The sequence below is a fragment of the Macaca thibetana genome, chromosome 7 (genome assembly GCF_024542745.1).
Source record: "Macaca thibetana thibetana isolate TM-01 chromosome 7, ASM2454274v1, whole genome shotgun sequence".
Classification (NCBI taxonomy): Eukaryota; Metazoa; Chordata; class Mammalia; order Primates; family Cercopithecidae; genus Macaca; species Macaca thibetana.
Window position 1 is genome coordinate 15,788,182 of NC_065584.1, and position 27,675 is coordinate 15,815,856.

Below are 27,675 nucleotides of genomic sequence, written 5' to 3' on the forward strand. Positions count from 1 at the left end.
CCCGCCCCCCCCCGCCTTGCCTCGCCCCTTCGCGCCCGTCCCACGGGGCAGGGCGGCCCTGGTGGGTGGTGTTGGAGTGGGGATGGGGAGGGAAGTGGAGGGGAGGGGGTAAGTGACAGGGCTGGGGAGGCCCTGGGGAGGGTGGGAACTCGAGGCGCGGCCGCGCGAGGTGACCGGAGTCACAGTTCCCGCGGGCGGCGACAGCAGAGCGCCCACTGCCTCCAGCAGGTAACCAGCCGCGGTCGCGCTGCGCCGCCTCAGCGCGAGCGTGGGACGTGGAGACCCTGAGGAGGGCGGCGGGACCCGGGCGGGGAAGGGCGCGGCGTGGCTCAGGTGCGCTTCTCCCAGCTGGCTGCTCGCTCAGGGCTGTGGGGGGCGCCTGTCGGGGCGGCCCGGCCTTGCGGGCTGGCGGTGAGCGCCCGTTCTGTCTCTTTTGTCCTTAACTTTCTCTAAAATGGGGCCGTGGTCGGGCCCCGGGGATGTTTCCATGTCTCCTCAGCGACGCCTGTGTCGCGGGGGTCTGAGGGAGCTTTAGGCCCCGCGACAGCTGCAAGCGCGGTGGTCTGGAGGGCACCGGGGTGGGCGACGAGGCGAGGCTGGGTCCCTCGCTGCCCAAGTGGGCGGCTTTGCCTAGGGGGACCCGTGACCAGGGACGGTCGAGACCCCAGCCCCGGCGGGGACGGCCGCGCGCCCCGCTCCCTGCTGCGTGCTCGGGCTTCCGACGGCGCGTCCAGGTGGGCTCTGGGCTTTGCGGAAAGAGAGAAGCGAATTTCCTTTCCCTGGCGGGGTGTGATGAGAAGAACTTCGCAGAGTTTTTACCTGTGATGTTTCTGAAACTTTGTGAAGTGGCGAAAGGGTGTTAAAAGTGTCACTTTACTGTGGTGTCTGCAAACCACAATCTACCCAGCTAGGTTTTAGATTTGGCTTCTGTTTCTTCCAGGTTTTCCTTTGCTATGCTTTTCTTTACGGGAAGATACTGTGGATGAACTGTGGGCTATAGTGCACACCGATAGACGTCTGTGTAGAGACAAGATAGATGCCAAACCAAGAGCACTGATTTCTTTAGAACATTTAAAATACAGCATATAAAAAGATTGCCTTTGTTATTAAAATATTATTCTAGTTCTCCCTTTAGGTAGGCAGTTAATCACTTAATGCTGGGTAGAGACAGCCAAGGAGTCTGAGGAGGAGCATCAGGAAAGGAGGAAATCTAGGAGGCAGTGGTCTCATAGAAGCCAGGAGAGGAGAGTTTTAAAAAGGAGAGAAGTCTATCTGGGAGTCAAGAACTGATTACACCTATTGGCTTTGGAAGTTAGGAGGGGGGCTTTAACCTCAGCAGACATAATTTAAGTACAGCATAAGGGTAGAAGCCAAGTTTGAATGAATCTGAGGAGAGAATAGTGATTCTGCACTCACAAGTAAATGTGAGTTTAGAATCTGTATTTTGAGAAATAAAGGTTAGAAGGAGAGGCGATCCATTGATTAGGGAGATGATTAAAAAAAAAGAAAGAAAGAAAAGAAAAAGACAAATAAGGACGGTAGACTACCTTTATGTTATCCATAATAGTTACAAATTTTAAAAATGAAGTGCATCATTTCATAACATTGTTCCTGTCTCATGGTTAAGTAGCAGAAGCTGAGAGCAAGAAGCTGAACATATTGAAAAGAACTATTCGTGATAAAGTAGTTATGCCCTGCCCATCCAAATTATGAACACGATTTTAGTGGTATTTTGTTTGGTGTGTTGGGTTCAGGTGTTACAGGTGTTTAAGTCACACATATAAACTGTGTTGGACTCTATTTTACCTGAGTTCCAGTACGTTGATGTTCCCAACTTGCTTTTAAGTTATGCGGTTCTTTTATGTATGTCCCAATGGTTCTTCTAAAGATCTTGTGTAGAAATCAGGTGTTGGGACTCAATCAGAATCTGTGAGGCATATATCATTTAGGGCCTTTGCTTCAATTATTATTATGCATTCAGGGGAAATGGCTCTTAGATTAAAATTTCTGTGTAATGAGTTTCACTTCAGTTCTTCGTTGAAAGTTTGATTTTTTTTGTTGCTCAACAGTTCAGACAAATCATTTTATGAGTATTTTCCTTAGGAATATGAAAAGAATGGTTAAAATGGAAAAGGCTGGCAACCAAGTGCTGATTAGGATGTGGAGCAACTGGAAGTCTCATAATCTGCTGGTGGAAATGTAAATTGCTGTAATCATTTTGGAAAACTTTTTGGCATTGTCTGCGAAAGTAAAACATATGCATAAGCTATGCCAAAACATATACCAAACAAAATTCTAGAAAATGCAAACTAATGTGATGGAAAACACATCAATGGTTACTTGGGGGTAGGGGAAAGAGAAAGTAAGGAGGGATGGATTCAAAAGAGGTGTGAAGAAACTTTAGGGGATGATGGATATATTCATTTTCTTGATGAGATGATGCTTCCACCAATGTGTGTGTATGTATTTATTTGTATATATATCACTCATTTAATTATACATTTTAAATATGTGAAATTTATTGTAGGTAAATTATACCTCAATAAAGCTTTAAAACAGATTAAATAAAAATAAAGAAGAAAGACACATCATTTAAGTATATTTACCTCCTTCAAATACTATAGTTATTTCAGGGTAATGTAATTATGGATAATTTTTATTTTATTCATATAGTTTTCTGAATTTTTGATGTTTTGTACCACAACCATTTATTTACTTCTTAAGTGAGAAATTATTTCATATGTGCAAAATAGTACTTTTGACACATCTACAGATTCAGAGAATACAAATAAAATAAATACCCTTGTGCCTATGTATTGCTTAAGAGATAATACATAACCAACATTTTTTGAAGCCAACCTGTGTATTCTTCCTGATTATATCTTTTTCTTTCCACTCTCCTTGATTTTCTATATGGTTTTACCACATGTCTATGCATTCCAAACACTGTTGTTCAGCCTACTTTGGAATGCTGTATAAATGATATTCTACTATGTGATTCCTATGGCTTTGCTTTTTGCACATTCTATCTGTGAGATTTCTTCATGCTGATGTGTTATAGTTTGTTCACTTTTTATTGCTGTACATAATTTCATTGTGTGACTTTACCACTCTTTATCCATTATCCTGTGGATGGATATTTAGGATGTTTTCAGTCTTTTAAAAATTTTTTTGCTTTTAAATTTAATTTTTATTTTTTTCCACTAAAATCTGTTTTTAAGTGACCCTTCTAATTCATGTCTCTTTGTGTTCATAATTTTAAGAACCCTCAGTTTTTCTGGAAAATACTGGATTGTTTTATAAAGTGGCTGTACCAGTTTATACCCTCACAAGCAGGATGTAAGTGTTCACTTTGTTCCCTTTTTAAGCAACGAGTAAGACGTTTCTACATTCATAATTACCTGAAATTTTTTTCTTTTTGACAATCGGGTGAGTGAGAAATGGTATCCCATTGGGGGTTTAATTTAAATCTCCTTAATTACTGGTGATGTTGAACCTTTCATAGTTTATGTTCTGTGGGTGTTTATGTCTTTTGCCATTTTTTTGGTTTGTTTTTGTTTTTTACTTTAAAGCATGGATTTTTTTGTTTTAGTTTTTGTTTTTTGTTTGTTTTTTTTGAGATGGAGTTTTGCTCTTGTTGCCCAGGCTGGAGTGCAATGGCATGATCTTGGCTCACTGCAATCTCTGCCTCCTGGGTTCAAGCGATTCTTCAGCCTCAACCTCCTGACTAGCTGGGATTATAGGTGCGTGCCACCATGTCTGGCTACTTTTTTGTATTTTTAATGGAGACAGGTTTTTACCATGTTGGCCAGGCTGGTCTCGAACTCCTGACCTCAGGTGATCCACCCGCTTCGGTCTCCCAAAGTGCTGGGATTACAGGCGTGAGCACTCTATTTTTACGTCTAAAAAATGGATTTCTGTAATAGAAGCTCTATATATTCTGGATATGTATATAATCCCTTGTCAGTTATGTATGTGGCACATTTCTTTTTCTCCAAGTGAGCAGCCTGTCTTTTACTTTCTTTATAGTGTCTTTTGATTAACACATTTTATAATTGAATATAGTTGACTATGTCAACTTTTTCTTTTATGGTTTGTGCTTTTGGCATCTTGTTTAACAAATCTTTACCTGCCCTGAGATTATAAAAATATAGTCTGATATTTTCTACTAAAAGCAAGGGAGTATATGGGAAATCTCTGTACCTTCTCAATTTTACTGTGATTCTAAAACTACTCTAAAAAAGAAAGTTTATTTAAAAAGTTGTCTTTCATATTTGTGTCCTTAATCCTTGTAGAACTGATTTTTGTGTGGTGTGAAGTGGGGGTCCAATTTCTTTTTTTCCCATATGGCTAATCAGTTTTTCCCAGCATTATAGAACTGAATATTCTGTTTTTCATTCCAGTGATCTACAAGTATCATAGATCAAACTTCCATATATGTGTAGTTGTTTCCAAGCTACTCTTTCTAAAACAGATCTGTTTGTGTATCCTTACCACAGTCTTATTTACTTTAGCTGTTTAAAGCACATTGATACTTGAAAGTGAGAACAAGTTATCCACCCATGCTTCTTTTAAATTAGACTGCTCCTCAAATTAATGTTTAATTTTTTTCTTTTTAAAAGGAATAAAATGTGTTATTTAATTCTTAAATATCTACTGTAATCACCTGAAGTCATAAATAATACCGAGGCTACTCTAAGGTAGACTATATCGGACTGCAAATCCTTTCCTTACTCACTAGAATTAATTTTAACTTGAAAAGTAAATACAGGATTTGCATTTTGGGAACAGTGTAAGTTGAGGTATTGGACAGCCTTAGCTGAAAACAGCTAAGAATGCTGTATTTAAAAAACAATTCAAAAGATAGGAATTAATATGCCAAAATCTAAGAGAAAGCTGAACGTATGAGAGACTAAAGGAGGCTTTAAGTCTTGTTTGCCCTGAGGGCATTTGCTAAACTGGGGAAACTTGATGGATTTGAATAGGAACTTGGTAGATTTGCATGTCACCAAGGATAGTTGGAAGTCAGCCCAGGGTTCATTCAGTGTAGGCAAAGAGACTAATTCTGGGACCACAAAGAGCTGTGATGTCACTAAAAGGGTGAAAAACTCACTCTGCCTCCTTCAAGGGAATGCAAGAAAAGTTGCCTTGATGCCAGGTAAAACAAGGAAGAAAAAAAAGCCTGTCCTTGGGAAGTTGTGACCACTAAACAGACCATGGGAAGTTTTATATTACCTTGATGGTCTAAAAATATTTCAAGATGTAAATTTAAAAAATCATTTCGTTTTTGAGATACTGACATACCATAAAATGCACCCCTTTAAAGTGTACAATTCAGTGGGTTTTATTTTTGTATATTCATGAAGCTGTGCAACTATCATCACTATATAATTCCAGAACATTCTTTTCACCTTCCCAAAAAACCTCGTACCCATTAGCAGCCATTCCCCATTTGCCTCTTACTTCTCAGTCACTGGCAACCACTAATCTATTTTCCATGTCTGTGGATTTGCCTATTCTGGACATTTCATGTGAATGGAATCACACAATATGTGGTCTTTTATGTCTCACTTCTTTCTTAGCATAATGTTTTCAAGATTTATCTGTGTTATAGTGTGAATCATTACTTCATTTGTTTTTATGGTTGAATAGTATTCCATCATATGGCTATATACCACATTTTGTTTTCTCATTCATCAGTTGATGGACATTTGGATTGCTTCTACTTTTTGGCTATTATGAATAATGCTGCTGTGAACATCTGTGTAAAAAGTTTTTGTGTGGAAATATGTTTTCTATTCTCATAGGTATATTTACCTAGGATTGGAATTCCTGGGTCATATGGTAACTCTGTGTGAAGTGTTTGAGGAGTTGCCAAAGTGTTTTCCAAAACAGCTGCACCATTTTACATTCTCATAAGCAATTTATGAGGGTTCCAGTTTCTCTACAGCCACACCAACAGTTATTTTTTTGTCTGTCTTTTTGATTAGTGTGTGTGAAGTGGTATCTCATTATGGTTTTGATTTGCATTTTCCTAATGATCAGTGGCATTGAGCATTTCTTAATGTGTTTATTGGCCATTTGTCTATCTTCTTTGCAGGAATGTCTAATTCCTTTGTCCATTTTAGAATTGGGTTATTTGTCAACGCATGAATTGAAAATGGTCTGGTAAACAAATGCAGATATTCTCTGGAGTACACTTTCATTTTTAGCTTAAAAAGTTCTACCAGTAAAGTTTCATGGTCAATGAATAATTCATTGTCAAAGATAACCAGCTGTACAAGGAAGTAGGACATCCTGAGTGAGAATTGGCAGAATGATAGAAACTCGAAATAAACCTACAAAAGCTTGAAAAACCAGTCGTAGATCATCACGATAACTATACTGGACTGAGTTTAAGTATATAAAAGACAGATTTAAAGATATGTTCAGGGATCAGGAGTCTAAAAAGTGACAGAGCTACACAGCAGGTTGAAAAAATAACTAAATGTAATTTCTACTAATGAAAAATGCAGTAATAAAAACTCAAAACTCATCTTTCACCTTAACTACTAATTAGGAAAAATTTCTGCAAGAAAAGAAAGAGAAAAGAAATGGGCAAAAACAATATTTAAAGAGATAATGAATGAGAATTTTTCAGTACTGAGGAAAGACACCAATCCATATATTCAAGAATCTCAATGAATTTCAATCAAGAAAAATATATACTTAGAAACATCACAGTGAAATGAAGAAAACCAAAGGCAAAGAGAAAAATCTTACATTGCTTTAGGGCCTAGACAAAAGATTTTTTTTTCCCCCCCCAAAAAACAGTGGTTATGCTGGCAGCTGACTTCTTTATAACAATGGTGGGACAGAAGACAATGGAATAAGATATTTTTGTCTTGAAGAAAATAGCTTATAATTTAGAATTCATAACCAGAGGAAATATCTTTAAGATTGAGAGTAATACAGGGTGATGATCAATGGTTGCTAACACTGTTAAAAAATAAAAGTTGAACATTATGTACCTACAACCTATGGAGTAGTCTTGATAAAAATAAAAAGTCAAACCTAAAAATCCGTATTACATTAAGTTATAGATCGAACTATAATTTTATAGAAAAATAAGCAGAGATTTGCTGAATGACACCATGGGAATGCAATCAGCAAAATCCTATTATGATACACTTTATTGGATAAGAGACCTGGTTTCAGCATCAGAATAATTACAGGGATACTTGTAGATTAAAGGAGATTTAAGAAATATTTAAACCTATTTCACTCGAATAAGCTATAAAAAATTATAGGAAAATTGGGGAAATGTGAATACTAATAATATGAAGAAATTATAGATTTTTCTGAAAGTGTGATGGTACTGTAGTTGCATTAAAAAGAGATATACAATATAAGTATAAATATATAAATATAAGTTATATTTGGTATTAGATGTTCTTCAATATTGTCTTTTAGAGATACATACTGAAATATTAGAGATACATACTGAAATATTTATAGATAAAATTATATCTTGATTTTTTTTTCAAAATTTCTGGAAGTGGGAGGATATTGTGGAAAAAAGTTTAACTATGAGTTGATAATGATTAAAGCTAAGTAATGGGTCCATGTGGATTTATTTTATATTTGCTATACTTTTGTATGTTATTGATATTTTTCACAAAAAAATATAAAAATCAGGGACATTTTCAGATCAGCAACAACTGAGAGGGTTTTCTACCAACATACCTTCACTGAAGTAATCATAAAGGATATTAGCAAAAATAATATGATCATACATGAATAGTTGGTGATGCAAGAAAGAATGAAATGGAAGGAATGTAAGAAGGAATGAAGTGGAAAGTAATTGGTGAAATATGTTTGTAAATACAAATGAACACTAACTGTACAAAAGAATGATAATGTTTTCTGGGGTTTTAACAAGATAGAATCAAAATATGTGCAATGGTGACGTCATGCCTAAGTCACACATGGGTTGGCATGTAAAGGAGCTAAAAATCTTTAATAGTCCTTTTACTATGCAACAGGAGAATATAAAAGGACTAACTTTAGACTTTGACATGTTAAGTGTGCATATTAAAACAACCAAAGTAACTAAAGAAAAGGAAATTGAGTGTATAAAATTTATAGTATACAGAATAATGGCCTCCCAAAGATTACCATGTCCTAATTCCCAGAACCTGTGAATGTTACCTTGCATGGAAAAAGTGACTTTGCAGATGGGATTTAGGATTTTGAGATGGGGAGATTATCTTGGATTATGGAGTATCCAGGTTGGCCTAATGTAATTACAAGAATCTTATTAAATGAAATAGAGATTGTAGGAGATTCAGAGTTAGAGAAGATGTGACAATGGTAGCAGGGGTCAGAGAGACTGGAAGATGCTGTCTTGTTGGCTTTGAAGTGGAGGAAGGGGCCATGAGGCAAGGAATGCGCGTTTCTTCTAGAAACTGAAAAAGGCAAAGGAATGGAATTTCCCATAGAGCCTCCAGAAGTAATGCAGCCCTGCCAACACCTCTATTTTAGCTCAATGAAACCCATTTCAGACTTCAAACTTCCAGAACTGTAAGACAGTAAGTTTATTAAAGCCATTAAATTTGTGGTAATTTGTTGCAACAGCAGTAGGAAACTAATACAATATCCAATCTATTGGAGGGAAAAAAATGAAGATCATAAACACTCAGTCAATCCAAGGAAGGATGAAAGGAAAGAAAAAGAAACAGAGAACAAGTAGGACAAATAGAAATCCCAGGATAAAATATAGGTTTAAATTAAAATATATATCAGCCAGTTATCTTAAATATAAATGGAATAAATATTACAGTCAAAAGACAAAGAGTGTTTAGCTGGACTAAAACACTTCAACTAAATGCTGTTTATAAGAGACATATCTAAAATATGAGGAGACAGAAAGGTTGATAAACAAACGGAAACAGTAAACAGAAAAGGATATTCCATACAAATGCTATCTAAAAGAAAGCTACATAGCTATATTGCTATCAGACAAAATTGTTTTTAGGGTAAACGCATTTTTAGAAATTAAAAAGTTACCATAATGATAAGAGATTTAAATCACCAATATGTTAAAACAGCTTTAAATCTTTATGACTGGACTAAATACAGTTAAAATACAAATAAATACAAAGATTGTCAGAGTGGATAATATAACACAATCTAACTACATACTACTTATAAAAGGAACCTTGAGCATAACACAGAACGATTGAAAAGAAAATGATGGAAAGAAGATGTAACATGCAAATATTAACTGAAAGAAATTCTAGTTATATCAGACAAAGCCAACATTAAGGGACGTATTACTAGAGATCGAAAGGGAGATTAATAAATTTGTATGCACCTCATAAATTAGAATCAAAATATGTGAAACAAATCTGATAGAACTAACAGAAGAAATAGATATATCCACAGTCATAGTTGGAGTTTTCTTTTTAGATGCCAAATCTTTTTTTTTTTTTTTGAGACGGAGTCTCGCTCTGTCGCCCAGGCTGGAGTGCAGTGGCGGGATCTCAGCTCACTGCAAGCTCTGCCTCCCGGGTTTACGCCATTCTCTTGCCTCAGCCTCCCGAGTAGCTGGGACTACAGGCGCCTGCCACCATGCCTGGCTAATTTTTTGTATTTTTTACTAGAGACGGAGTTTCACTGTGTTAGCCAGGATGGTCTCGATCTCCTGACCTCGTGATCCGCCCGTCTTGGCCTCCCAAAGTGCTGGGATTACAGGCTTGAGCCACTGCGCCCGGCCTAATTCTTTAATTTTTTGTAGAGATGGGGGTCTCCCTATATTGCCCAGGTTGGTCTTGAACTCCTGGACTCAAATGATCCTCCTGCCTTGGCCCCCACAAAATACTGGGATTACAGGCATGAGGCACTATGCCCTGCCAAGATACAGAAGATTTTAACATGGCTAACAAATTTGATTTAGTGATGTACATGGAGCATTGCACCTCAAAGTTGCAAATGTACATGGAACATTTATTAAAATTGATCATATACTATGCCTATCATTGATCATATACAATTTCCCTGATCACAGTGGAATTCAGCTATAAATCAATATCAATAAGATAGCCAGAAAATCTAAATTAAAGAAAAACAAAAGAATAAGGCAGATGGAGAACTGAAATAGGGCTTTGTTATTAATAAAGCTAATATAGAAGAGTATGGCATGTATCTGCAGGCAAGTAGTTTTTCTAATACAGACAAATCTGTCTCAAAGAAACTAGAGACATTCCCACCCTAACATAGTTCAAAGGCGCAGAAGTAAAAAAGAGAAATGGTGTGTTTCTAGCACATCAGGTAGTTATGTTTTGAAGCTTGGTATTTGCAGAAGGAAGTAGTGGAAGATGAGCAAGAGAAGGGTCACATATTGTATTTAGCAGAATAAATTTTATCCTGAAAGTGACAGAGAGACATAGCATTATTTAAAGCAGATGAAGGACCTTAGCAGCACAGTGGGGGGATAAAAAGAATTTGAAAGGCAGACCTATTAGCTGGCTCTCTGTAATTTGGGATATCATAACATCTGAATCAAAACAGTCAAATTGAGAATAGAAAGGAAGGTGTGAAAATCACTAGGATGGCTGGGCGCGGTGGCTCACACCTGTAATCCCAGCACTTTGGGAGGCCGAGGTGGGTGGATCATGAGGTCAGGAGTTCAAGACCAACCTGGCCAAGATGGTGAAACCCCGTCTCTACTAAAAATACAAAAATTAGCCGGGCATGGTGGCGGGTGCCTATAATCCCAGCTACTCGGGAGGCTGAGGCAGGGAATTGCTTGAATCCGGGAGGCAGAGGTTGCAGTGAGCCGAGATTGCACCACTGTACTCCAGCCTGGAGGACAGAGCGAGACTCCGTGTCCCCCACCCCCCCCCAAAAAAAAATTACAAGGATTAAGGGACTCTACTCAACAGAATTCTAGCCGTTGCCTATTTCACAGTTCACCTTCTAACCACTCTTTCTGTTGCTTGGTACCTTGCAAAATAATGCAAAGTGGGTACAACTCAAAATCTTTGCAATTTCTGGAATGCTCCACCATCAAGAACTTTGCTAGCTGATCCTTTCTTGTGTTTATGTTCCAGCTGGATTGTTAACCTCCTCAGAGAAGTCTTTTCTGATTATACAAAGTTAGCATTAGTTCCTCTTGAATCCTGGTTAATTTTCCTCATTGGATTGAATGTATCATATGTTTGTCTATTTTTCTATTTGTCTCCCTCCTCTGTGGTAAGCTCTTCAGAAGCTTGCCTGTCTTGTTCACTATTTTGTCTTCAGTGCCTAGCACATTGCCTAGTACATAGTAGATGCTCAATAAATGCTTGTAAGTAAGTGAATGGATGAATTGGATGTGTGGATTATGGGAGCAGAAGGACTCAAGAATGGCACTCATATTTCTGGCTTAGTTATTAGCTGGATAGTGGTACTGTAGTAGGAAATTCCAGAGGAAAAGCAGATTTGCAAGGGAAAGTCATGATGATGTACTGTCCTTCATTTGTGAGAATACCATAGGCAGGGCTGTTCCTAGACTGTGTCAGGCCAGCATAGGCAAATAAGCCCTTTGGGAACCCCAAACAGAGAGTGATGTTAAAAGTATTTTAACAACTTGTCCTGCATGACCACTGACCATAGTACTGGAGCAGAGTCATGGAGGCCCCTGCTTTCTCAGACATTTACCTCAGGGGTACATAGTGGGGAGTTAAAGTGACTAGGGTGCTTATAGCTTTTATCTATTGATATGGAAGTATTTAAGTCTTTTTACAGTCTGTCCTCATACTAGAATGTTCTAGCTAAATGTCCTCATATCATTCCTGGCATTGGGTAAAGTGCCTAGCATGAATCAGATCAGTTGTAAGTAGGATCTGATGATAATAAATATAATAATGATGCTGCTGATGGCAGCAAACATTTATTCTTAAAACAGCCCTGCCACTAGTTTTATACTTTATGTGCATTACTTTGGTTGATCATCACAATAACCCTAAGAAGTGTTTTTGTTGTTGTTGTTGTTGTTGTTGTTGTTTTTGTTTTTTAATTGATGAAGAAGTTGAAGGTTAGGTTAAGTAACAGATTTAAGGTCATATAGCTAATAAGTGAAAGTTACAGGATTGGAACCTAGGCAGTATACTTTTAACCATTTATATTTGCTTCTCCTTGTTGCTAAAAAAGCAAACATGTGGCTATATAGATAGCCAGCACATAGTCTGTTAACCTGACTGGTCCTGCCCTTCTACCCATACCCTACCTAAAGCAATGTGGTATGATAGAAAAAGTTGTGAAGCTTAGGGTTTGGTTCTAAACCTAACATTATCTAGTTGCTTGACTCATTATTTTCTTGGGTAGAATTAGAAGGACTTTGATAAAATGATTTCTTCTTTTTTTTTTTTGAGATGGAATTTTGCTCTTGTTGCCTAGGCTGGAGTGCAATGGCACGATCTCAGCTCACTGCAACCTCTGCCTCCCGAGTTCAAATGATTCTCCTGCCTCAGCCTCCCGAGTAGCTGGGATTACAGGCATGTGCCACCACGCCCGACTAATTTTATATTTTTAGTAGAGATGGGGTTTCTCCATGTTGGTCAGGCTGGTCTCCAACTCCCAACCTTAGATGATCCGCCCTCCTCAGCCTCCCAAAGTGCTGGGACTGCAGGCATGAGCCACCATGCCTGGCCCTGATAAAATGATTTCTAAGCCTTCTGCTCTGTTAATGTTTTTGAGGCTTCTTTTTCTGTTAATGTTCCATAATTCTGTTTATGTATTATTTTGTTTCAGGTTTATTGAGGTATAATTGATATGTAGTAAGTTACATATACTCAAAATCTACAATTTGATGTTTTCATTTATGTATGTACCTATGAAACCATCACCACAAATCAAGATAATGAGTATAGGCTGGGTGCGGTGGCTCACGCCTGTAATCCCAGCATTTTGGGAGGCCAAAGCAGGCAGATCACGAGGTCAGGAGATCGAGACCATCCTGACTAACACTGTGAAAACCCGTCTCTACTAAAAAGTACAAAAAATTAGCTATGTGTGGTGGTGGGCGCCTGTAGTCTCAGCTACATGGAAGGCTGAGGCGGGAGAATGGCATGAACCCAGAAGGCGAAGCTTGCAGTGAACCGAGATCGTGCCACTGCACTCCAGCCTGGGTGACATAGAGAGACACCGTCTCAAAAAAGAAAAAAAAGGATAATGAGTGTATCACCCCAACAAAGTTTCCTCCTGCCCCACCATGTCCTTCCTTTCTGTCCCTCTCTGCCCTTTGTCTCCCCACTCCTCACTCTCCCGAGGCAGCCTCTGATCTACTTTTTGTTACTATTGATTAATTTCCATTTTCTACAATTTTATATAATTTGAATCACACAGTGGAGTTCAGCTACAAATCAGTATTAATAAGATAGCTAGAAAAGCCAAATTAAAGCAAAAATAATAAGAACTGAAATATGGCTTTGTTATTAATAAAGCAAATACAAGAGAATATGGCACGTATCTGTATGGCACATACTCTTTTTTTTGGCATTCTTTCACCCAGCATAATTTTTTTGAGATTCATCCATGTTGTTGCATGTTTAACCAGTTTACTTCTTTATTTCTGAGTAGTGTTCCATTGAGTCACAGTTTGTTTTCTGAATGGATTCATCTGTTGATAGATATTTGATAGTTTTCAGTTTTTGGCTATTTTGAATACAGCTGCTATGAACACCAGTGTACAACTCTTTGTGTAAACATATTGCTTTTTTCTTAAATAAATATGTAGTAATGGCATATCTGAATCATGTAGCAGGTATATGTTCAACTTTAGAAACTGTCAAACTGTTTTCTAAAGTGGTTATGCCATTTTACAGTCCCACCAGTAGAATAGGAGAGTACTACTTGTCGCATACTCATAAACATTTGGAATGGTCAATCTTTGTAATTTTATCCTTTTTAATCGATGTGTATTGTTGTCTTTTTATAGTTTTAATTTGATTTTCCTAATCACTAATGGTGTTGAGCATGTTTTCATGTGCTTTTTGGCCACTTGTAGATTTTTTTGGAGACGTGTCCGTTCAAATCTTTGCCTGTTTTTTAATTGGGTTATTTTTCTTTTTTATTAAGTTGTAATAGTTTTTTATATATGCTGGATATAATCCATATTTTATTGGGTGTATGATATGCAAATATCTTCTTTCAGTCTCCGAGTGGTCTTTTCACTTTCTTAGTGGTGTCTTTTAAAGCACAAGGTTTTTAATTTCAATTAAATCTGTACATCAAATTTTTCTTTGATCATGTGTGCTTTTGGTGTTGTGTCTAAGAAATTACTGCCTAACCCAAGTTTACAAAGATTGACTCCTATGTTTTCTTCTAAGAGTTTTGAAGTTTTAACTCTTACATATAGGTGTGTGATCAGTTTTGAGTTAGTTTTTGTATATGGTGGGAGGCAGGGATCCAATTTTTTTTTCTTTTTTTTTGGTGAGAAGGGCATGTGGATATAATGTGGATATAAATGTGGATATTTGGTGTCCTAGCACCGTTTGTTGAAAACACTATTTCTTTCCCTTTAAAACTTCTTGGCACCTTTGTTAAACATCAATTGACTATAAATGTAAGGGTGTATTTCTGGGCTCTGAATTTAATTCTATTGATTTATTTGTCTGTCCTTATACTAATATTACATTGTCCTGATGACTAATTTTGTAGTAAATTTTGAAGTTAGTTTTTCAACTTTACTCTTTTTTTTTTTTTTTTTCCGAGATTGTTTTGGCTATTCTGCACCCTTTACATTCCCATATGAGTTTTAGGATCAGCTTGTCAGTTTCTGTAAAGAAGCTGGAAGGGATTTTGGTAGAGATTGTGTTGAATCTCTAGACCAATTTGGGGAGTGTTGCCACCTTAGCAATATTAATAATATTGACATTTTAATGATATTACATCTTCCAATCCATGAACATGGGATATCTTCACAATTATTGAGCTCTTCTTTAATATCTTTCAGTAATGTCTTGTGGTTTGCAGTGTGTAAGTCTTTTACTTCGTTTCTTAAAAGTATTTGTATTTTAGTTTTTTTAAAATGTTATTATGAATGGAATTGTTTTCTTAATTTCATTTTTGGACTGTTCATGGTTAGTATATAGAAATATAATTAACTTTTATATATTCCTCTTATATCTTGTAACCTTAGTGATCTTCTGATAAGTTTGTTAGTGAATTTCTCAGGTTGTTTTTTTTTTTTATTTACAAGATCTTGTTGTCTGTGAATGAAGAGTGTTTTACTTCTTGATTTCCCAGATGAATGCCTTTTACAAAATATTTTTAGCCTAATTGCCCTAGCTAGAATCTCAAATACAGTGTTGAATAAAGGTAGAGAGAGTAGAAATATTTTTTTTTCATGGCTTTAGAGGGAGACTTTCAATCTTTCAGTGGTTCCTGTGATGTTAACTATAGATTTTTCATAGATGCTGTTTATTATGTTGAAAGATTCTCTTCTGTTCTCAGTGTTTTTATCACGAATATTGGATTTTGTCAAATTTTTATATCTACTGAGATTATCCCATAGTTTTTGTCCTTTATTCTGTTAATGTGATGCATTACATGAATTGATTTTCAGATGTTAAACTAATCTTACTATCCTGGGATAAATCCCGCTTGGTTATGATATATAAATCTTTTTGTATCTTTCTGGATTTGACTTGCCAGTATTTTGTTGAGGATTTTGTGTGTATATTCTTGAGGGGTATCCATCCTTTTATTTTTAACTTATCTGTATTTAAAGTGTTTCTTGTGTAGGCAGCATATACTTGGATGATACTTCTTTATCCAGTCTGGCAATCTCTGCCTTTTAATTGGCCTATTTTAGAGCATTTACACTTGTGATTCTTCATATAATGAAGTTCAAATCTATCATCCTGCTATTTGTTTTCTACTCCTCCTATCTGTTCTTTGTTCCCCCTTTCTTTTTCTGCTTTCTTTTATTAAGTGAGTATTTTTAGATTATTCCATTTTATCTCCTTTGTTGGCTTATAAGCTGTAACTCTGTTTTCTTATTTTAGTGGTTGCGTTAGGGTTTATAGTACATATCTTTAACTTTCTACAGTCAGTCCTCAAATGATATGATACCACATCACATATACTATAAAAACCTTATAATTATTTACTTTTATTTCTCCCCCTGGCCTTTGTGCTATTGATATAATACATTTTAGTTTTACATATGTTACAAACCTTTTGTCACATTATTATTTTTTGTCTTAAGTTTTAATAAACTTGTAAAGAAATCTAAATAATAATAAATCATATATTTATACTCATGGTGCACTTTATTCCTTTGTATAGATTCATATTTCTGTGAAATATGAATTATTTAGCCTGAAGGATATCATTTAACACGTCTTATGGTGTAGATCTGTTGGTAATATGTTCTTTCAACTTTTGTATGTCTGAAGAAGTCTTTATGTCACCTCCATTTTTGAGAGATTTTCTCTGAGTGTCAAATTCTAGGTTGATGGGTTTTTTTCCTTTCAGTGCATTAAAGATCTTGCTCCACTGTTTTTGTTTTGTTTCCATTGAGAACTATGCTACTATCCTTTTTAATTAATCAATTTATTTTTTAAGATGGAGTCTTTCTCTGTCACCCAGGCTGCAGTGCAGTGGCATGATCTCAGCTTACTGCAACCTCTGCCTCCCAGGTTCGAGTGATTCTTACGCCTCAGCCTCCTGAGTAGCTGGGATTACAAGCATACACCACCATGCTCAGTTATATGCTGCTATTCTTAATCTTTACTCTGATGTATGTAACATGTATTTTTTCTCTGGGTGCTGTTAACATTTTCTCATCACTGTTTTTGAATGATGTTATTATGGCATGGTGTGCATTAGTGTAGTTTTCTTCATGTTTCCTGACCTTAGTGTTCATGGAGGTTCTTAGATCTGTAGTTGGTAGTTATCAAGTTTGGAAAATTTTGGCTATTATTTCTTCATATGTGCCCTCCCCACTGTCTCCAGTCTCCTTTGTGGATTCCAAATACATGTATTTTGGGTAACTTGAAATTGTCCCATGGGTCACAGATGCTTTTTATCATTTTGATGTTAAATCTTTTAAAAATTATGATGTTTGATCTTTTCTCTGTGTCTCATTTTAGTTAATCTTACTGTGCCTTCAAGTTCATTAATATTTTCTTTTTTAATATCCAATCTGGTATTAATCCCATCCAGTATATTTTCCATCTCAGACATTATAGTTTTCATCTCTAGAGACTGGATTTGGCTCTTTTTAATATCTTCCATATCTCTACTTAACCTTTTGAACATATCGAGTCCAGCTATAACTATTTTAATGTCCTCAACTGCCTTGCCTCAATTTTAGGTTGTTTCTAATTGATTGCTTTTTTTTTTTTTCCTCTTCATTATGGGTTCTATATATGTTTTGCTTCATTGCATACCTGGTACTTTTTTTATTGGATACCAGACATTGTGAGTTTTACCTTGTATGCTGGATATTTTTGGATTTCTGTAAATTTGCTTTGGACACAGTTAAGTTTTGTGTAAACAATTTGATCCCTTTTCCAGTCTGATTTGTGGGGACAGGCATCACTCCTGACCTTGGTGAATACTGGTTATGTATGGTTTTTGTAATTTTTTCTGGTGTTTTTCCCTCCCAGTCTTGTGTAGCTTCCTTTTTTGTGTGTGTACTGATCAGTGCTCTGTTGAATACTTGAGTGGGACCCTCTGCTGATCTCCATTGTTCTCTGTATGTACCTCTTTATTCTATAGTAGTCTGTTATGCACTCTCGCTGCCTTATTCTCCACATACTTTCAGCTTTGTCTCTTCATTTCAGAAAATCTACTCAGCTTTGCCTGGGTAAATTCCCATGGCCTGGAAACTCCTTCAAGGGAGTAAGGTGAAAGGCTTACTTCATTCAGTTCCTGTTTCTCAGTTCTTTGCTGTCTGATAGCCAATGTCTTGAAAATTGCTGTTCCATATATTTTATTTGCTTTTCAGGTGGTAGGGTAAATCTGTCCCTGTTACTCTATTTTTTACAAAAGTAAAATATCCTTGTGTTTTTTAACTGTCTTTCCTGTAGTGTATTACTGGGTGTTCATTTTAAGCAGATTTCACATTTCATTCATATAAACTTTTCACTCTTTCTACTACCTTCCTCCATCTTCCCCAACTCGTTTTGGATGATTCAAGGCCATCAGTGCTGAGAACTTTTCCACTTGAAGTAGCAGTCATTTTTAACCAATTCTTCCACATTGCTGTCATGATTAACGTTAGGTATTTGCAAGCTGATTGGGGTCAGAGATGTGATTTGATGAATGTATTGTGAGTTTTTATGGGAGATAGTTGTACTTTGTTTCCTTATCTATCAACTAGGTATTTGATGAGTTCCAACTATATTCCCAGCATTATGTAGTGTGCTGAGTGCTAAGCAGAAAGCGAGTACAATATTGTTTTTGAACAGTTTATATTCTAACGGGGGAGATAGAACAAGATCTCATCAAATGTTAAGAAAAATGTTAAACTTTTTTTTTTTTTTTTTAAAGACTCTAGACATTTAGAAATGGGAGACTATTCGTTTGATTTGGGTGGTTACAGAGTATTTTACTCTGATATGCTGGGGCTGAACAGGGCTTTTGAAAATGTATACATTTAAAAAATGGAAATAGTCACAAGATGTAATAGAAGAGAAGATACCATTTATGATAGTCAAGCAAATTATACAGGCATACACTTAATGAGAAATCTTCAGAATTTTTATGAGAACTATAAAAACTCCCAAAGGCATAGCATAAACTTGAACAAATGTAAAGATATACTATGTTCTGTGTAGGAAGACTCAATATTCTTAGAGATGTCAGTTTTTAAAAAATAATTTATAAGTTTAATATGATCCTGATGAAAGTACCATCAGATTTTTCCTCCTAAGGCTAGACAGTTTATAAAGTTCATTTTCGAGAACAGACAAGCAAGAATAGCTAAGAAAATGCAGAAAGTGAAGAGGGGTAAAGATGACTTGTCTTGCTACATGTTATAACATGGTATATGAATTTAAGATTAAAATGATATACTATTGGTACAGGAATAGACAGAACAATTGAAGAGACTAGAAAATACACAATAAACCCAATTGCATATGGAAATTTAATGTGTACTAAAGGGAGCATCCTGTAAGTGGAGAAAATACAGAATTTTTAATATGTGGTGTTTGTGTTGAGATAGTAAATTGGGAAGAGGTAAGTTTTAATCCATTTCTCATACTGTATATCAGGATGTCAGTATAGAAAATAACACTGTACTAAGTACTTGAAGAACATATGGGTAAATTATTTTATGATTTGCATAACACACACACTTTTGCATAGCAGAAACACCATAATCAAAGTGAAAAGACAAACGACAAACCAGAAGGATGTTTGCCACTTGTATAATGGACAAAGTGTTAGTCTCTGAAATATCTAAAGACCTTCAAAAACTGGAGAAGAAAAAGACCAACAGCTTTATGAAAATATCGGCAGGAGATAATGAATAGAATTCATAGAAACAATTACAGATTAATCTTATATGACAGGAAGCTCAACAGCACTTATAATAAGAGAGATGTAAATTAAAACAACACAATATATCATTTCTTTCCTATCACATTGGCAAAAGTCCATCAGTTTGACAATGTATTTTGTTGGTAACAGAAAAAGATACTCTTATATATTGCTATTGGGAATGCAAAATGATGTGCTTCAGAGAGAATTTTGGCAGTACAAGCAAAATTACATATATACACCTTTTGACCCCATAGTCTTATCTCTAGGAATCTATCTTACAGATATATACTGAGAAATATCTGAGAACTATGTTTGCACAAAGCTACTGTGGCACTATTTCTAATAACAAAAGATGAAACAATTTAAAATTTGATCTTAATTTCAACAAAACAGCTATACAAATTGAGACCATAGGGGAAATTTGAACAGTGAACAAGTAGTTGATGGCATTATTTTACACACGATAATACTATTATGGTTATGTTTAAAAAGAGCAATGTTTTAGAAATATTTAATATGTTACCATTCATTACAGTTACTGTTTGTATTAATACTTGAAATGATTCACCTTCAGCCAGTGAGAACCCCTTGAAGTTAACTCCTAAGTCCTTTGCCACATCTTTTAGAGATCATTATTTATGTATTTATGGATGAAATTATATGATTAGAATTTATTTCAAAATAATCCAAAGGACAGGGTAAATGGGGAGGCAGAGATGAAATAAGATTTGCCATGAGTTGATAATTATTTTAATCTGAGTGATTAGGGTTTTGTTATACTTCGCATATGTTTAAAACCTCCTGTGAAAAGCGTATGGAGTTTTTTTAAGTAGGCATAAATGAAGAGAGTGCAAATAGAACAAAGGCACTGCCAAGGACAATAAGAAATTGGACATGAAGTTCTTACACATTTAATTTCCTGGTAAATATAAAATAGACTTCCTTTATTTGCACTATGTCTTATTTGTAGTGTCTTTTTGTATGTATGTGATGTAGTGCTTAAGGTATACTTTTCTATTAGTGTAACTCTAAAGATTAAAATAATTCATGAAGTATGCAGTTTATTTGTTTATTGGTGCCCGTTATAGGGCCTTTGAATTACCAGAATAATTGATCTGGAGGAAGTGAATGTTTTCTCACACTTTATGCAGTGCCATGTTTTCTTTTAACTTTTGCTTGGACATAGATTTAGATAGATTAGGTGAAAGAGAAAAATTGTTTTAGTTATACTGTATGTGTATTTATTAGAATATAATAATGAATAAACTTTCCTTTAAGATACTTAGTTTCTTTCCCTATCAGCTTTTTAATTTCGTCTCCATTTCTCCTAGTCTGTTTTTATTTATCCCTGTATTCTCCTACCTCTCTAACCCTATCTCCTTTACCACTCTCTCTCTACATTTTTTAAATATGCTTTTTCTTTACTTTTCAAATTGACCAAATTGTATGTATTTATTGTATACAATGTGATGTTTTGAAGTGCCTATCCATTGTGAAATGATTAAATCTAGCTAACATCTGCATTACCTGGCGTAGTTATTTTTGTGGAGAGAACATTAAACATCCAGCCTTAGCATCTCTCAAGAGTACCACAAATCTTCATTAGCTGTATTCACATGGAGTACAATAGAGCTATTCAACCTATTTCTCCTATCAAAACTAATTTTGTGTTCTTTGACCAGTGCTCCTAAATTTACTCTGCTTCTCTATCTCAATCTTTTTCCCCTTTTCTCATCTTTCATCCTTTTTTCAGTTTATAACTTTCACTGTTTCTTTGAACATTTTTTTCATCTCTTTTCTTTTACATTTTGTGTTTTCCCCTCTCTCCTTTTCTTACCTCTTTCTCCATCCTTCTTTTTCTTCTTTGATTTCTCTGCCCTTTTGTACCTCTCATCTTGCTCTCATCTGCATTTCTCCTTCCCTCTCTCTCCGCTTCATTCTACTCTTGCCCTCTTTATTTCTTATCTCTCTCTCTCTGCCTCAGTTCACTCTCTCCTGCTGTCTAGTCTCCACTCTCTATTTCTAGGTTTGCCCCTGACTTTTTTTTTTTTTTTGACTTTTCCCTTTTCATCTCCCTTCCCAAACATTTCTTCCTAATTCTATGTGCTCTTGTCTTAGGTTCTTGCTGTTTTATCAGCAAATGTCCGAGTTTACCTCTTTCTTTTTTCTTATTTCTCTTTTTTTCTTTGTTTTTCTGTGTTTCTTCCATGTTGCTGTTCTTTTTCCACACTGTCCCTTCTCTATCTCTCTCGCTCCCTCTCTCTCTCTCATAAACACACCCCCCCCCCGTTACTCTGTCTCTCCACTCAATCTTCCATCTTATTTTTCGTGAAAGAAAATTGAGAATGGAATTTTTCTTTTTTTCAGATTTTAATACTGAGATTGTTCATTTAGTAATTTTTAAACATATAATTTTAATAACTTATAAATAAGTTATACAAGATTTCATATGGTTAGAAAAATCTGTCTTCCTCTTAAGTATTTTTGCTTCAGAATCCTCATTATGTCTTAAAAAGACGGATAATGTGGTTTATTTAGTAATATCTAATGGTATTAAGCATGACAAGCAGGTTAACTTGTTTTCTATTCTACCAACAGATTAATATTAAGATTGGAAGTTTGTATCTTTTGCTGGATATTGGAAATTGAAGTAATGGCAACAGAATTTATAAAGAGTTGCTGTGGAGGATGTTTCTATGGTGAAACAGAAAAACACAACTGTGAGTTTTGTTTTGACTTCAGTAACATTTATGTAGCACCTCCTTCATTTGTGGCATTTTGTAATACAAAGAATTTGGCATGTTTTCCAACTTCTTGGGGGAGGCAGAAACATAAGGCACACTAAGTAAATATTCCATAACTTCAAGTAGTCTGGAGCATAGGGGAGAGAGAGATTAATTCAACCCAGGGCATATGTAAGATATTACCATAAAGAAGATTGCATTTGCCACGGAAATCTGAATAGGAATTTAGGAAGCTGGTTGGGAAGAAGGAAGAGAAGCTGAAAATTGGACATGGGCATTACAGGTGGATGAAATAGTACAGGCAAAGGCAGGGAGGGAAGAGAAGTGTGTTTGGGAGACAACATATTCTGACCAATGTTTTGATTTAAATAGAGAGAATCTTCAGTATTTATATAACATTAAAGTGCCTTGAATGAATGAATGACCAATGGGGAAGAGACCCATAACTATGAAGACTCAAATTTATTAAGGACCCCTGGAGAGTTCTTTTTCATGGCTTCCTTAACTCTTCTCTGGCACTTTTATTTCCTAATCTGTAGCAGAGCTTCATAGTATATTTGAGTATGAAGGCTTCTTTTTTACATTAAAACATTTCATAAATTTCTACAGAATAATACTTGTACTTTCAGTCTACAGATAGCATTATATATATATATATATATATATATCTTTATATATATATATAAAGAATAACTTACCTCCCATCTTAAATCATGTAGCTTAGGAATCACATGATTCTAAAGAATGAATAAAATGGGTCATAGAAGCTACGACTGGGGTAGCTGCTATTATGAAGTATGTCTAGGGTCAGAGTGCATGTTATTTTGTGATTTGGTTGTGATTTTTATAGGCTTGGGAACCTTTAGCTTCCTTGTAGTGTTGCTCTATGTAATTAAGACTGATGTTAACCGGTAGTACTGACAAGAATTGCTTTTGTTGGCAGTAGTTTTAAATGACTAGATTTTTACTCGAAAGCACTGCTGACTACAAAATAAAATTGTTTTCCGTCTATGAATTCTTGTGGGAATAAGACTTGAAAGCAGCTTTTACCATTATGGTAAGTTAATGCACTTTAACAATAGTGTATTAATTCTCAAATACTGTCTGGACAAAATTAATGTAGATACCATAAGTGTTTGGTAAGAACCAAGAGTAGTTTATATGTCAGGAATTTTTTCTAAAATGGTTAAATAAATATTGAAGTATGCTAGGTTTAGATTATTATATGTAACCTATATTCATATTTGTGACTTTTTTCTTTTCTTTTTTCTTTTATGTGCAGTTTCTGTGGAAAGAGATTTTAAAGCAACAGTCCCACATAGTCAAAATGCTACTATCTCTGTACCTCCACTGACTTCTGTTTCTGTAAAGCCTCAGGTTGGCTGTACTGAGGATTATTTGCTTTCCAAATTACCATCTGATGGCAAAGAAGTACCATTTGTGGTGCCCAAGTTTAAGTTATCTTATATTCAACCCAGGACACAAGAAACTCCTTCACATATGGAAGAACTTGAAGGTAAACAATAAAATAGCAGGATTTAAAATCGATATGTAACATATAAGTGCTGTTATTTTGCTTTTATATATTTTTTTGAGATGGAGTCTTGCTCTGTCGCCCAGGCTGGAGTGCAGTGGCCGGATCTCAGCTCACTGCAAGCTCCGCCTCCCGGGTTTTACTCCATTCTCCTGCCTCAGCCTCCCGAGTAGCTGGGACTACAGGCGCCCACCACCTCACCCGGATAGTTTTTTGTACTTTTTAGTAGAGACGGGGTTTCACCGTGTTAGCCAGGATGGTCTCGATCACCTGACCTCATGATCCGCCCGTCTCGGCCTCCCAAAGTGCCGGGATTACAGGCTTGAGCCACCGTGCCCGGCCGCTTTTATATTTTTAATACAAAATTCATATAAAATTTTTTTATTTTACTTTTTATATTTTGCTCTTTCTGTAGAAGAACTTAATGTGCAGTAGTTTTAAAAGGTCCCGTTTTGAAATCTGATAATACAATAATTTGTATGTAGATTTGGCCTTTTTTCAAGAAATAATATATAATTGGCCCTCCATATCTGTGGGGTCCACATCTGTGGATTTAACCAACTGCAGACCAAAAATATTCAGAAAAAAAAAGAATGATTGCGTCTGTACTGAAAATGTGCAGACTTTTTTCTTGTCATTTTTTTCCCTGAATAATACAGTATGACAACTATCTCAACAGCCTTTACATTAGGTATTATAAGTAATTAAGAGATGATTTAAAGCATATGGGAGGATGTGCATAGGTTGTGTGCAAATACTACACCATTTATATAAGGGACTTGAGCATCCATGGATTTTGGTATCCATGGAGGGCTGGAACCAATCCCCCACATATACTGAGGGATGACTGTAATTAGAATACCTCAGTTATCCATCACATGTCTAGAATGAAAAAGTAAAGGAGTTATTTTGTATTGGTTAGTAAACATAGAAAACATGTTTCTTATTTATTATTTTCTAATATTTGGTTAATAGTCACTTTTCCTTCCCTTCTTTCTTCACCAGTCTTTACTTCCCAGTCTAAATAGTTACTTGAATAAGATAGATCCATTGGCTGAATGTGGCTGATGTAGAAGCCAAATTATTAGAGAGAAGATGAAACAACATGTAGCTCTTGTCTTGTTTTTTTAAAAACAATTTGTGTTAGTCCATTGAAATACCGTAAGTCACAATGGCTTTTTTACCCTCAAAATTTTATTAGAAAAATTTCAAACATATAGGAAAAAAAAAAAAAACTTAATAGTGAATACCTGTATGTCCACCACATAAATTCTGCCATTAACGTTACTTACTATACTTGCTTTATCAAATATCTGTCTACCTATCCATTCTTCTATCCATTAGTAATCCACTTTTTGAAGAGGAATGAATTTCAGAGTAAATTGAAGACACCAATATATTTCCTTGCAAACGCTTAAACATATATATCATTTACTGGGTCCAACGATCTCTTTACAGTTTTCTTCTTTTGGCATAAATTTTACACACAACAAGCTGCCCAAGTGAATGTCTGTAGAATTTTGTGTGTATTTGTTGAATTTTAAGTGTATATTTGTTGAATATTGACGAAAGTATCTGTCAGTGTAATCCAAATCTCTATCAAGATCTACAATATTTGTCCAAATATTTTTTGTCTTATCTTCTCTCTTTTCTTCTTCTGGGATTCCAATTATACCTATGTTGAACCTTTTGATATTGTTCTATGGGTCTCTGAGACTTTTTTTTTTTTCAAGTATCTTTTTTCCTCTGTTCTTTAGATTCAATAATACTGATCTTTTTTTCAAGTTCACTGTCTCTTCTGTTATCTTTAGTCTGCTGTTAAGCCTATTCATGAATTTTTTATTTTAGACATTGCAATTTTTAGTTCTAGAGTTTACATTTGGTTCTTTGTTATAGTTTTCCTCTACGGCAATTTCTTATTTTTACATTATTGCAAACCTATTTTCTTTTATGTTTTTAAGCTTTAAAATCTTTATCTGCTAATTTCAGCATCTTGGTCATCTAGGTTTGGATTCTGTGGATTGCCCTTTTTCTTGAAAATAGATCACATTTTCCTGTTTCTTTGTATATGGAATAATTTGGGGTTGTATTCTTGATATCAATATCAAAAATATTGAATGTTATGTTGTGGAGACTCTAGATTCAGTTATATTCCTCTGAAAAGGTTCCTTCTTTCCTCCCTTTCTCCCTTCCTCCCTTCTTCTCTTCTTTCATCTCTCCCTTCCTCCTTCCCTTTCTCCTTTCCCTCCTGATATGGTTTGGATGTTTGGCCCCACCAAATTCATGTGATTCCCAGTGTTGGAGATGGTGCCTGGTGGGAGGTGTTTGGATCATGGGGGCAGATCCCTCATGAATGGTGTAGCACCATCCCTTGGTGGTAAGTGAGTTCTAGCTCTGAGTTCATGTGAGATCTGGTTGTTTAAAAGAGCCTGGCACCTCCACTGCCCATCTCTTGCTCCTGCTGTTGCCATGTGATGTGCCTATTCTCTTTTTGCCTTCTGCCGTGATTGTAAGCTTTCTGAGGCCCTGATTAGAAGCAGATGCTTGCACCATGCTTCCTGTAAACCCTGCAAAGCAGCGAGCAAAGGAAACCTCTTTTCTTTATAAATTACCCAGCCTCAGATATTCCTTTATAGTGACACAAACAGACTAACCCACCTTCCTTCCCTTCCTTCCTTTCTTTCTTCCTCCCTTCTACCAGACAAGTAAACTGATTGGACTTAAACTACAAATCTTGTCTTGGGTGGCAGCTCTTGGGTGGTAGTTCAGAGATGAGACAGATATTTGAAAAGGCTTTATTTACAGAATTTTGGAATCTCTCCTTTCCAGGATTCCCATCTTACTTTCCTGCAGCTCTGATTTCCTTGAACTCTACTTTGTGCCATTACCTTTTTCCCCAGAGTCATCTCCTGTCCAGATTTGTATTATTTTCTTTACTCGTCATTGCTTTCAGGGTTTTTATTTTCTTGCTTTGTTTTAGTTTCGATCTAGAGTTTATTGTTACCTACAAGAGAGTTGGGTCTGGTTGGAGTGATTTTCTAATTTAAATTAGACTTTAAATTAAAATTTGTTTTTTTTGAGACAGAGTCTCACTGTGTTGCAGGCTGGAGTGCAGTGGCGTGGTCTTGGCTTACTGCAACCTCCACCTCCTGTGTTCAAACAATTCTCATGCCTCAGCCTCCTGAGTAACTAGGACTACAGGTGCACGCCACCACACGCAGCTAATTTTTGTATTTATAGAGATGGGATTTCGTCATGTTGAGCAGGCTGGTCTCGAACTCATATTCTCAAGCATTCCACCTACCTTGGCCTCTCAGATTGCTGGGATTACAGACGTGAGCCACCATGCCTGGACCAGTTTGAATTTTTTAAAGAAGAGAAAAGATGAACCCAGTGCCTGGCCTATCATCTTACTTTGCGCATATCAATAGTGTTTCTCAAAAATAATTTTAAAAAGTTCTGGCTTACAGAATACGTAATCAATTGATCTTTCTCTTTTTTTCATACTTGTTAACAACATTGGGATTAAACCACACAGTCTTATAAGTTGTTTTTTTGTTTTGTTTTGTTTTGTTTTGTTTTTTTGAGACGGAGTCTCGCTCTGTCGCCCAGGCTGGAGTGCAGTGGCCGGATCTCAGCTCACTGCAAGCTCCGCCTCGCGGGTTTATGCCATTCTCCTGCCTCAGCCTCCCGAGTAGCTGGGATTACAGGCGCCCACCACCACGCCCGGCTAATTTTTTGTATTTTTTAGTAGAGACGGGGTTTCACCGTGTTAGCCAGGATGGTCTCGATCTCCTGACCTCGTGATCCGCCCGTCTCAGCCTCCCAAAGTGCCGGGATTACAGGCTTGAGCCACTGCGCCCGGCCATAAGTTGT

General features: G+C 36.2%; 1 protein-coding gene across 6 annotated transcripts in view; it reads left to right on the forward strand.

Moving 5' to 3' along the window:
* Positions 1-27,675, forward strand: part of TC2N (tandem C2 domains, nuclear) — a 271,057-nt gene that overhangs the window by 31,869 nt on the left and 211,513 nt on the right. For 4 of the 6 annotated variants that reach the window (XR_007727590.1, XM_050799095.1, XM_050799091.1 and 1 more), the window contains exons 1-3: positions 79-228; positions 22,120-22,241; positions 23,548-23,781. Coding sequence is in view for 5 of the 6 variants with exons in the window: in XM_050799095.1 (XP_050655052.1) it covers positions 22,175-22,241; positions 23,548-23,781 (301 nt within the window). In the remaining variant the exon portion in view is untranslated. Of the gene's footprint in view, positions 1-78; positions 229-20,208; positions 20,444-22,119; positions 22,242-23,547; positions 23,782-27,675 lie in introns of those variants that run through there. The other 2 variants (XM_050799093.1, XM_050799092.1) reach the window with 2 other exon arrangements.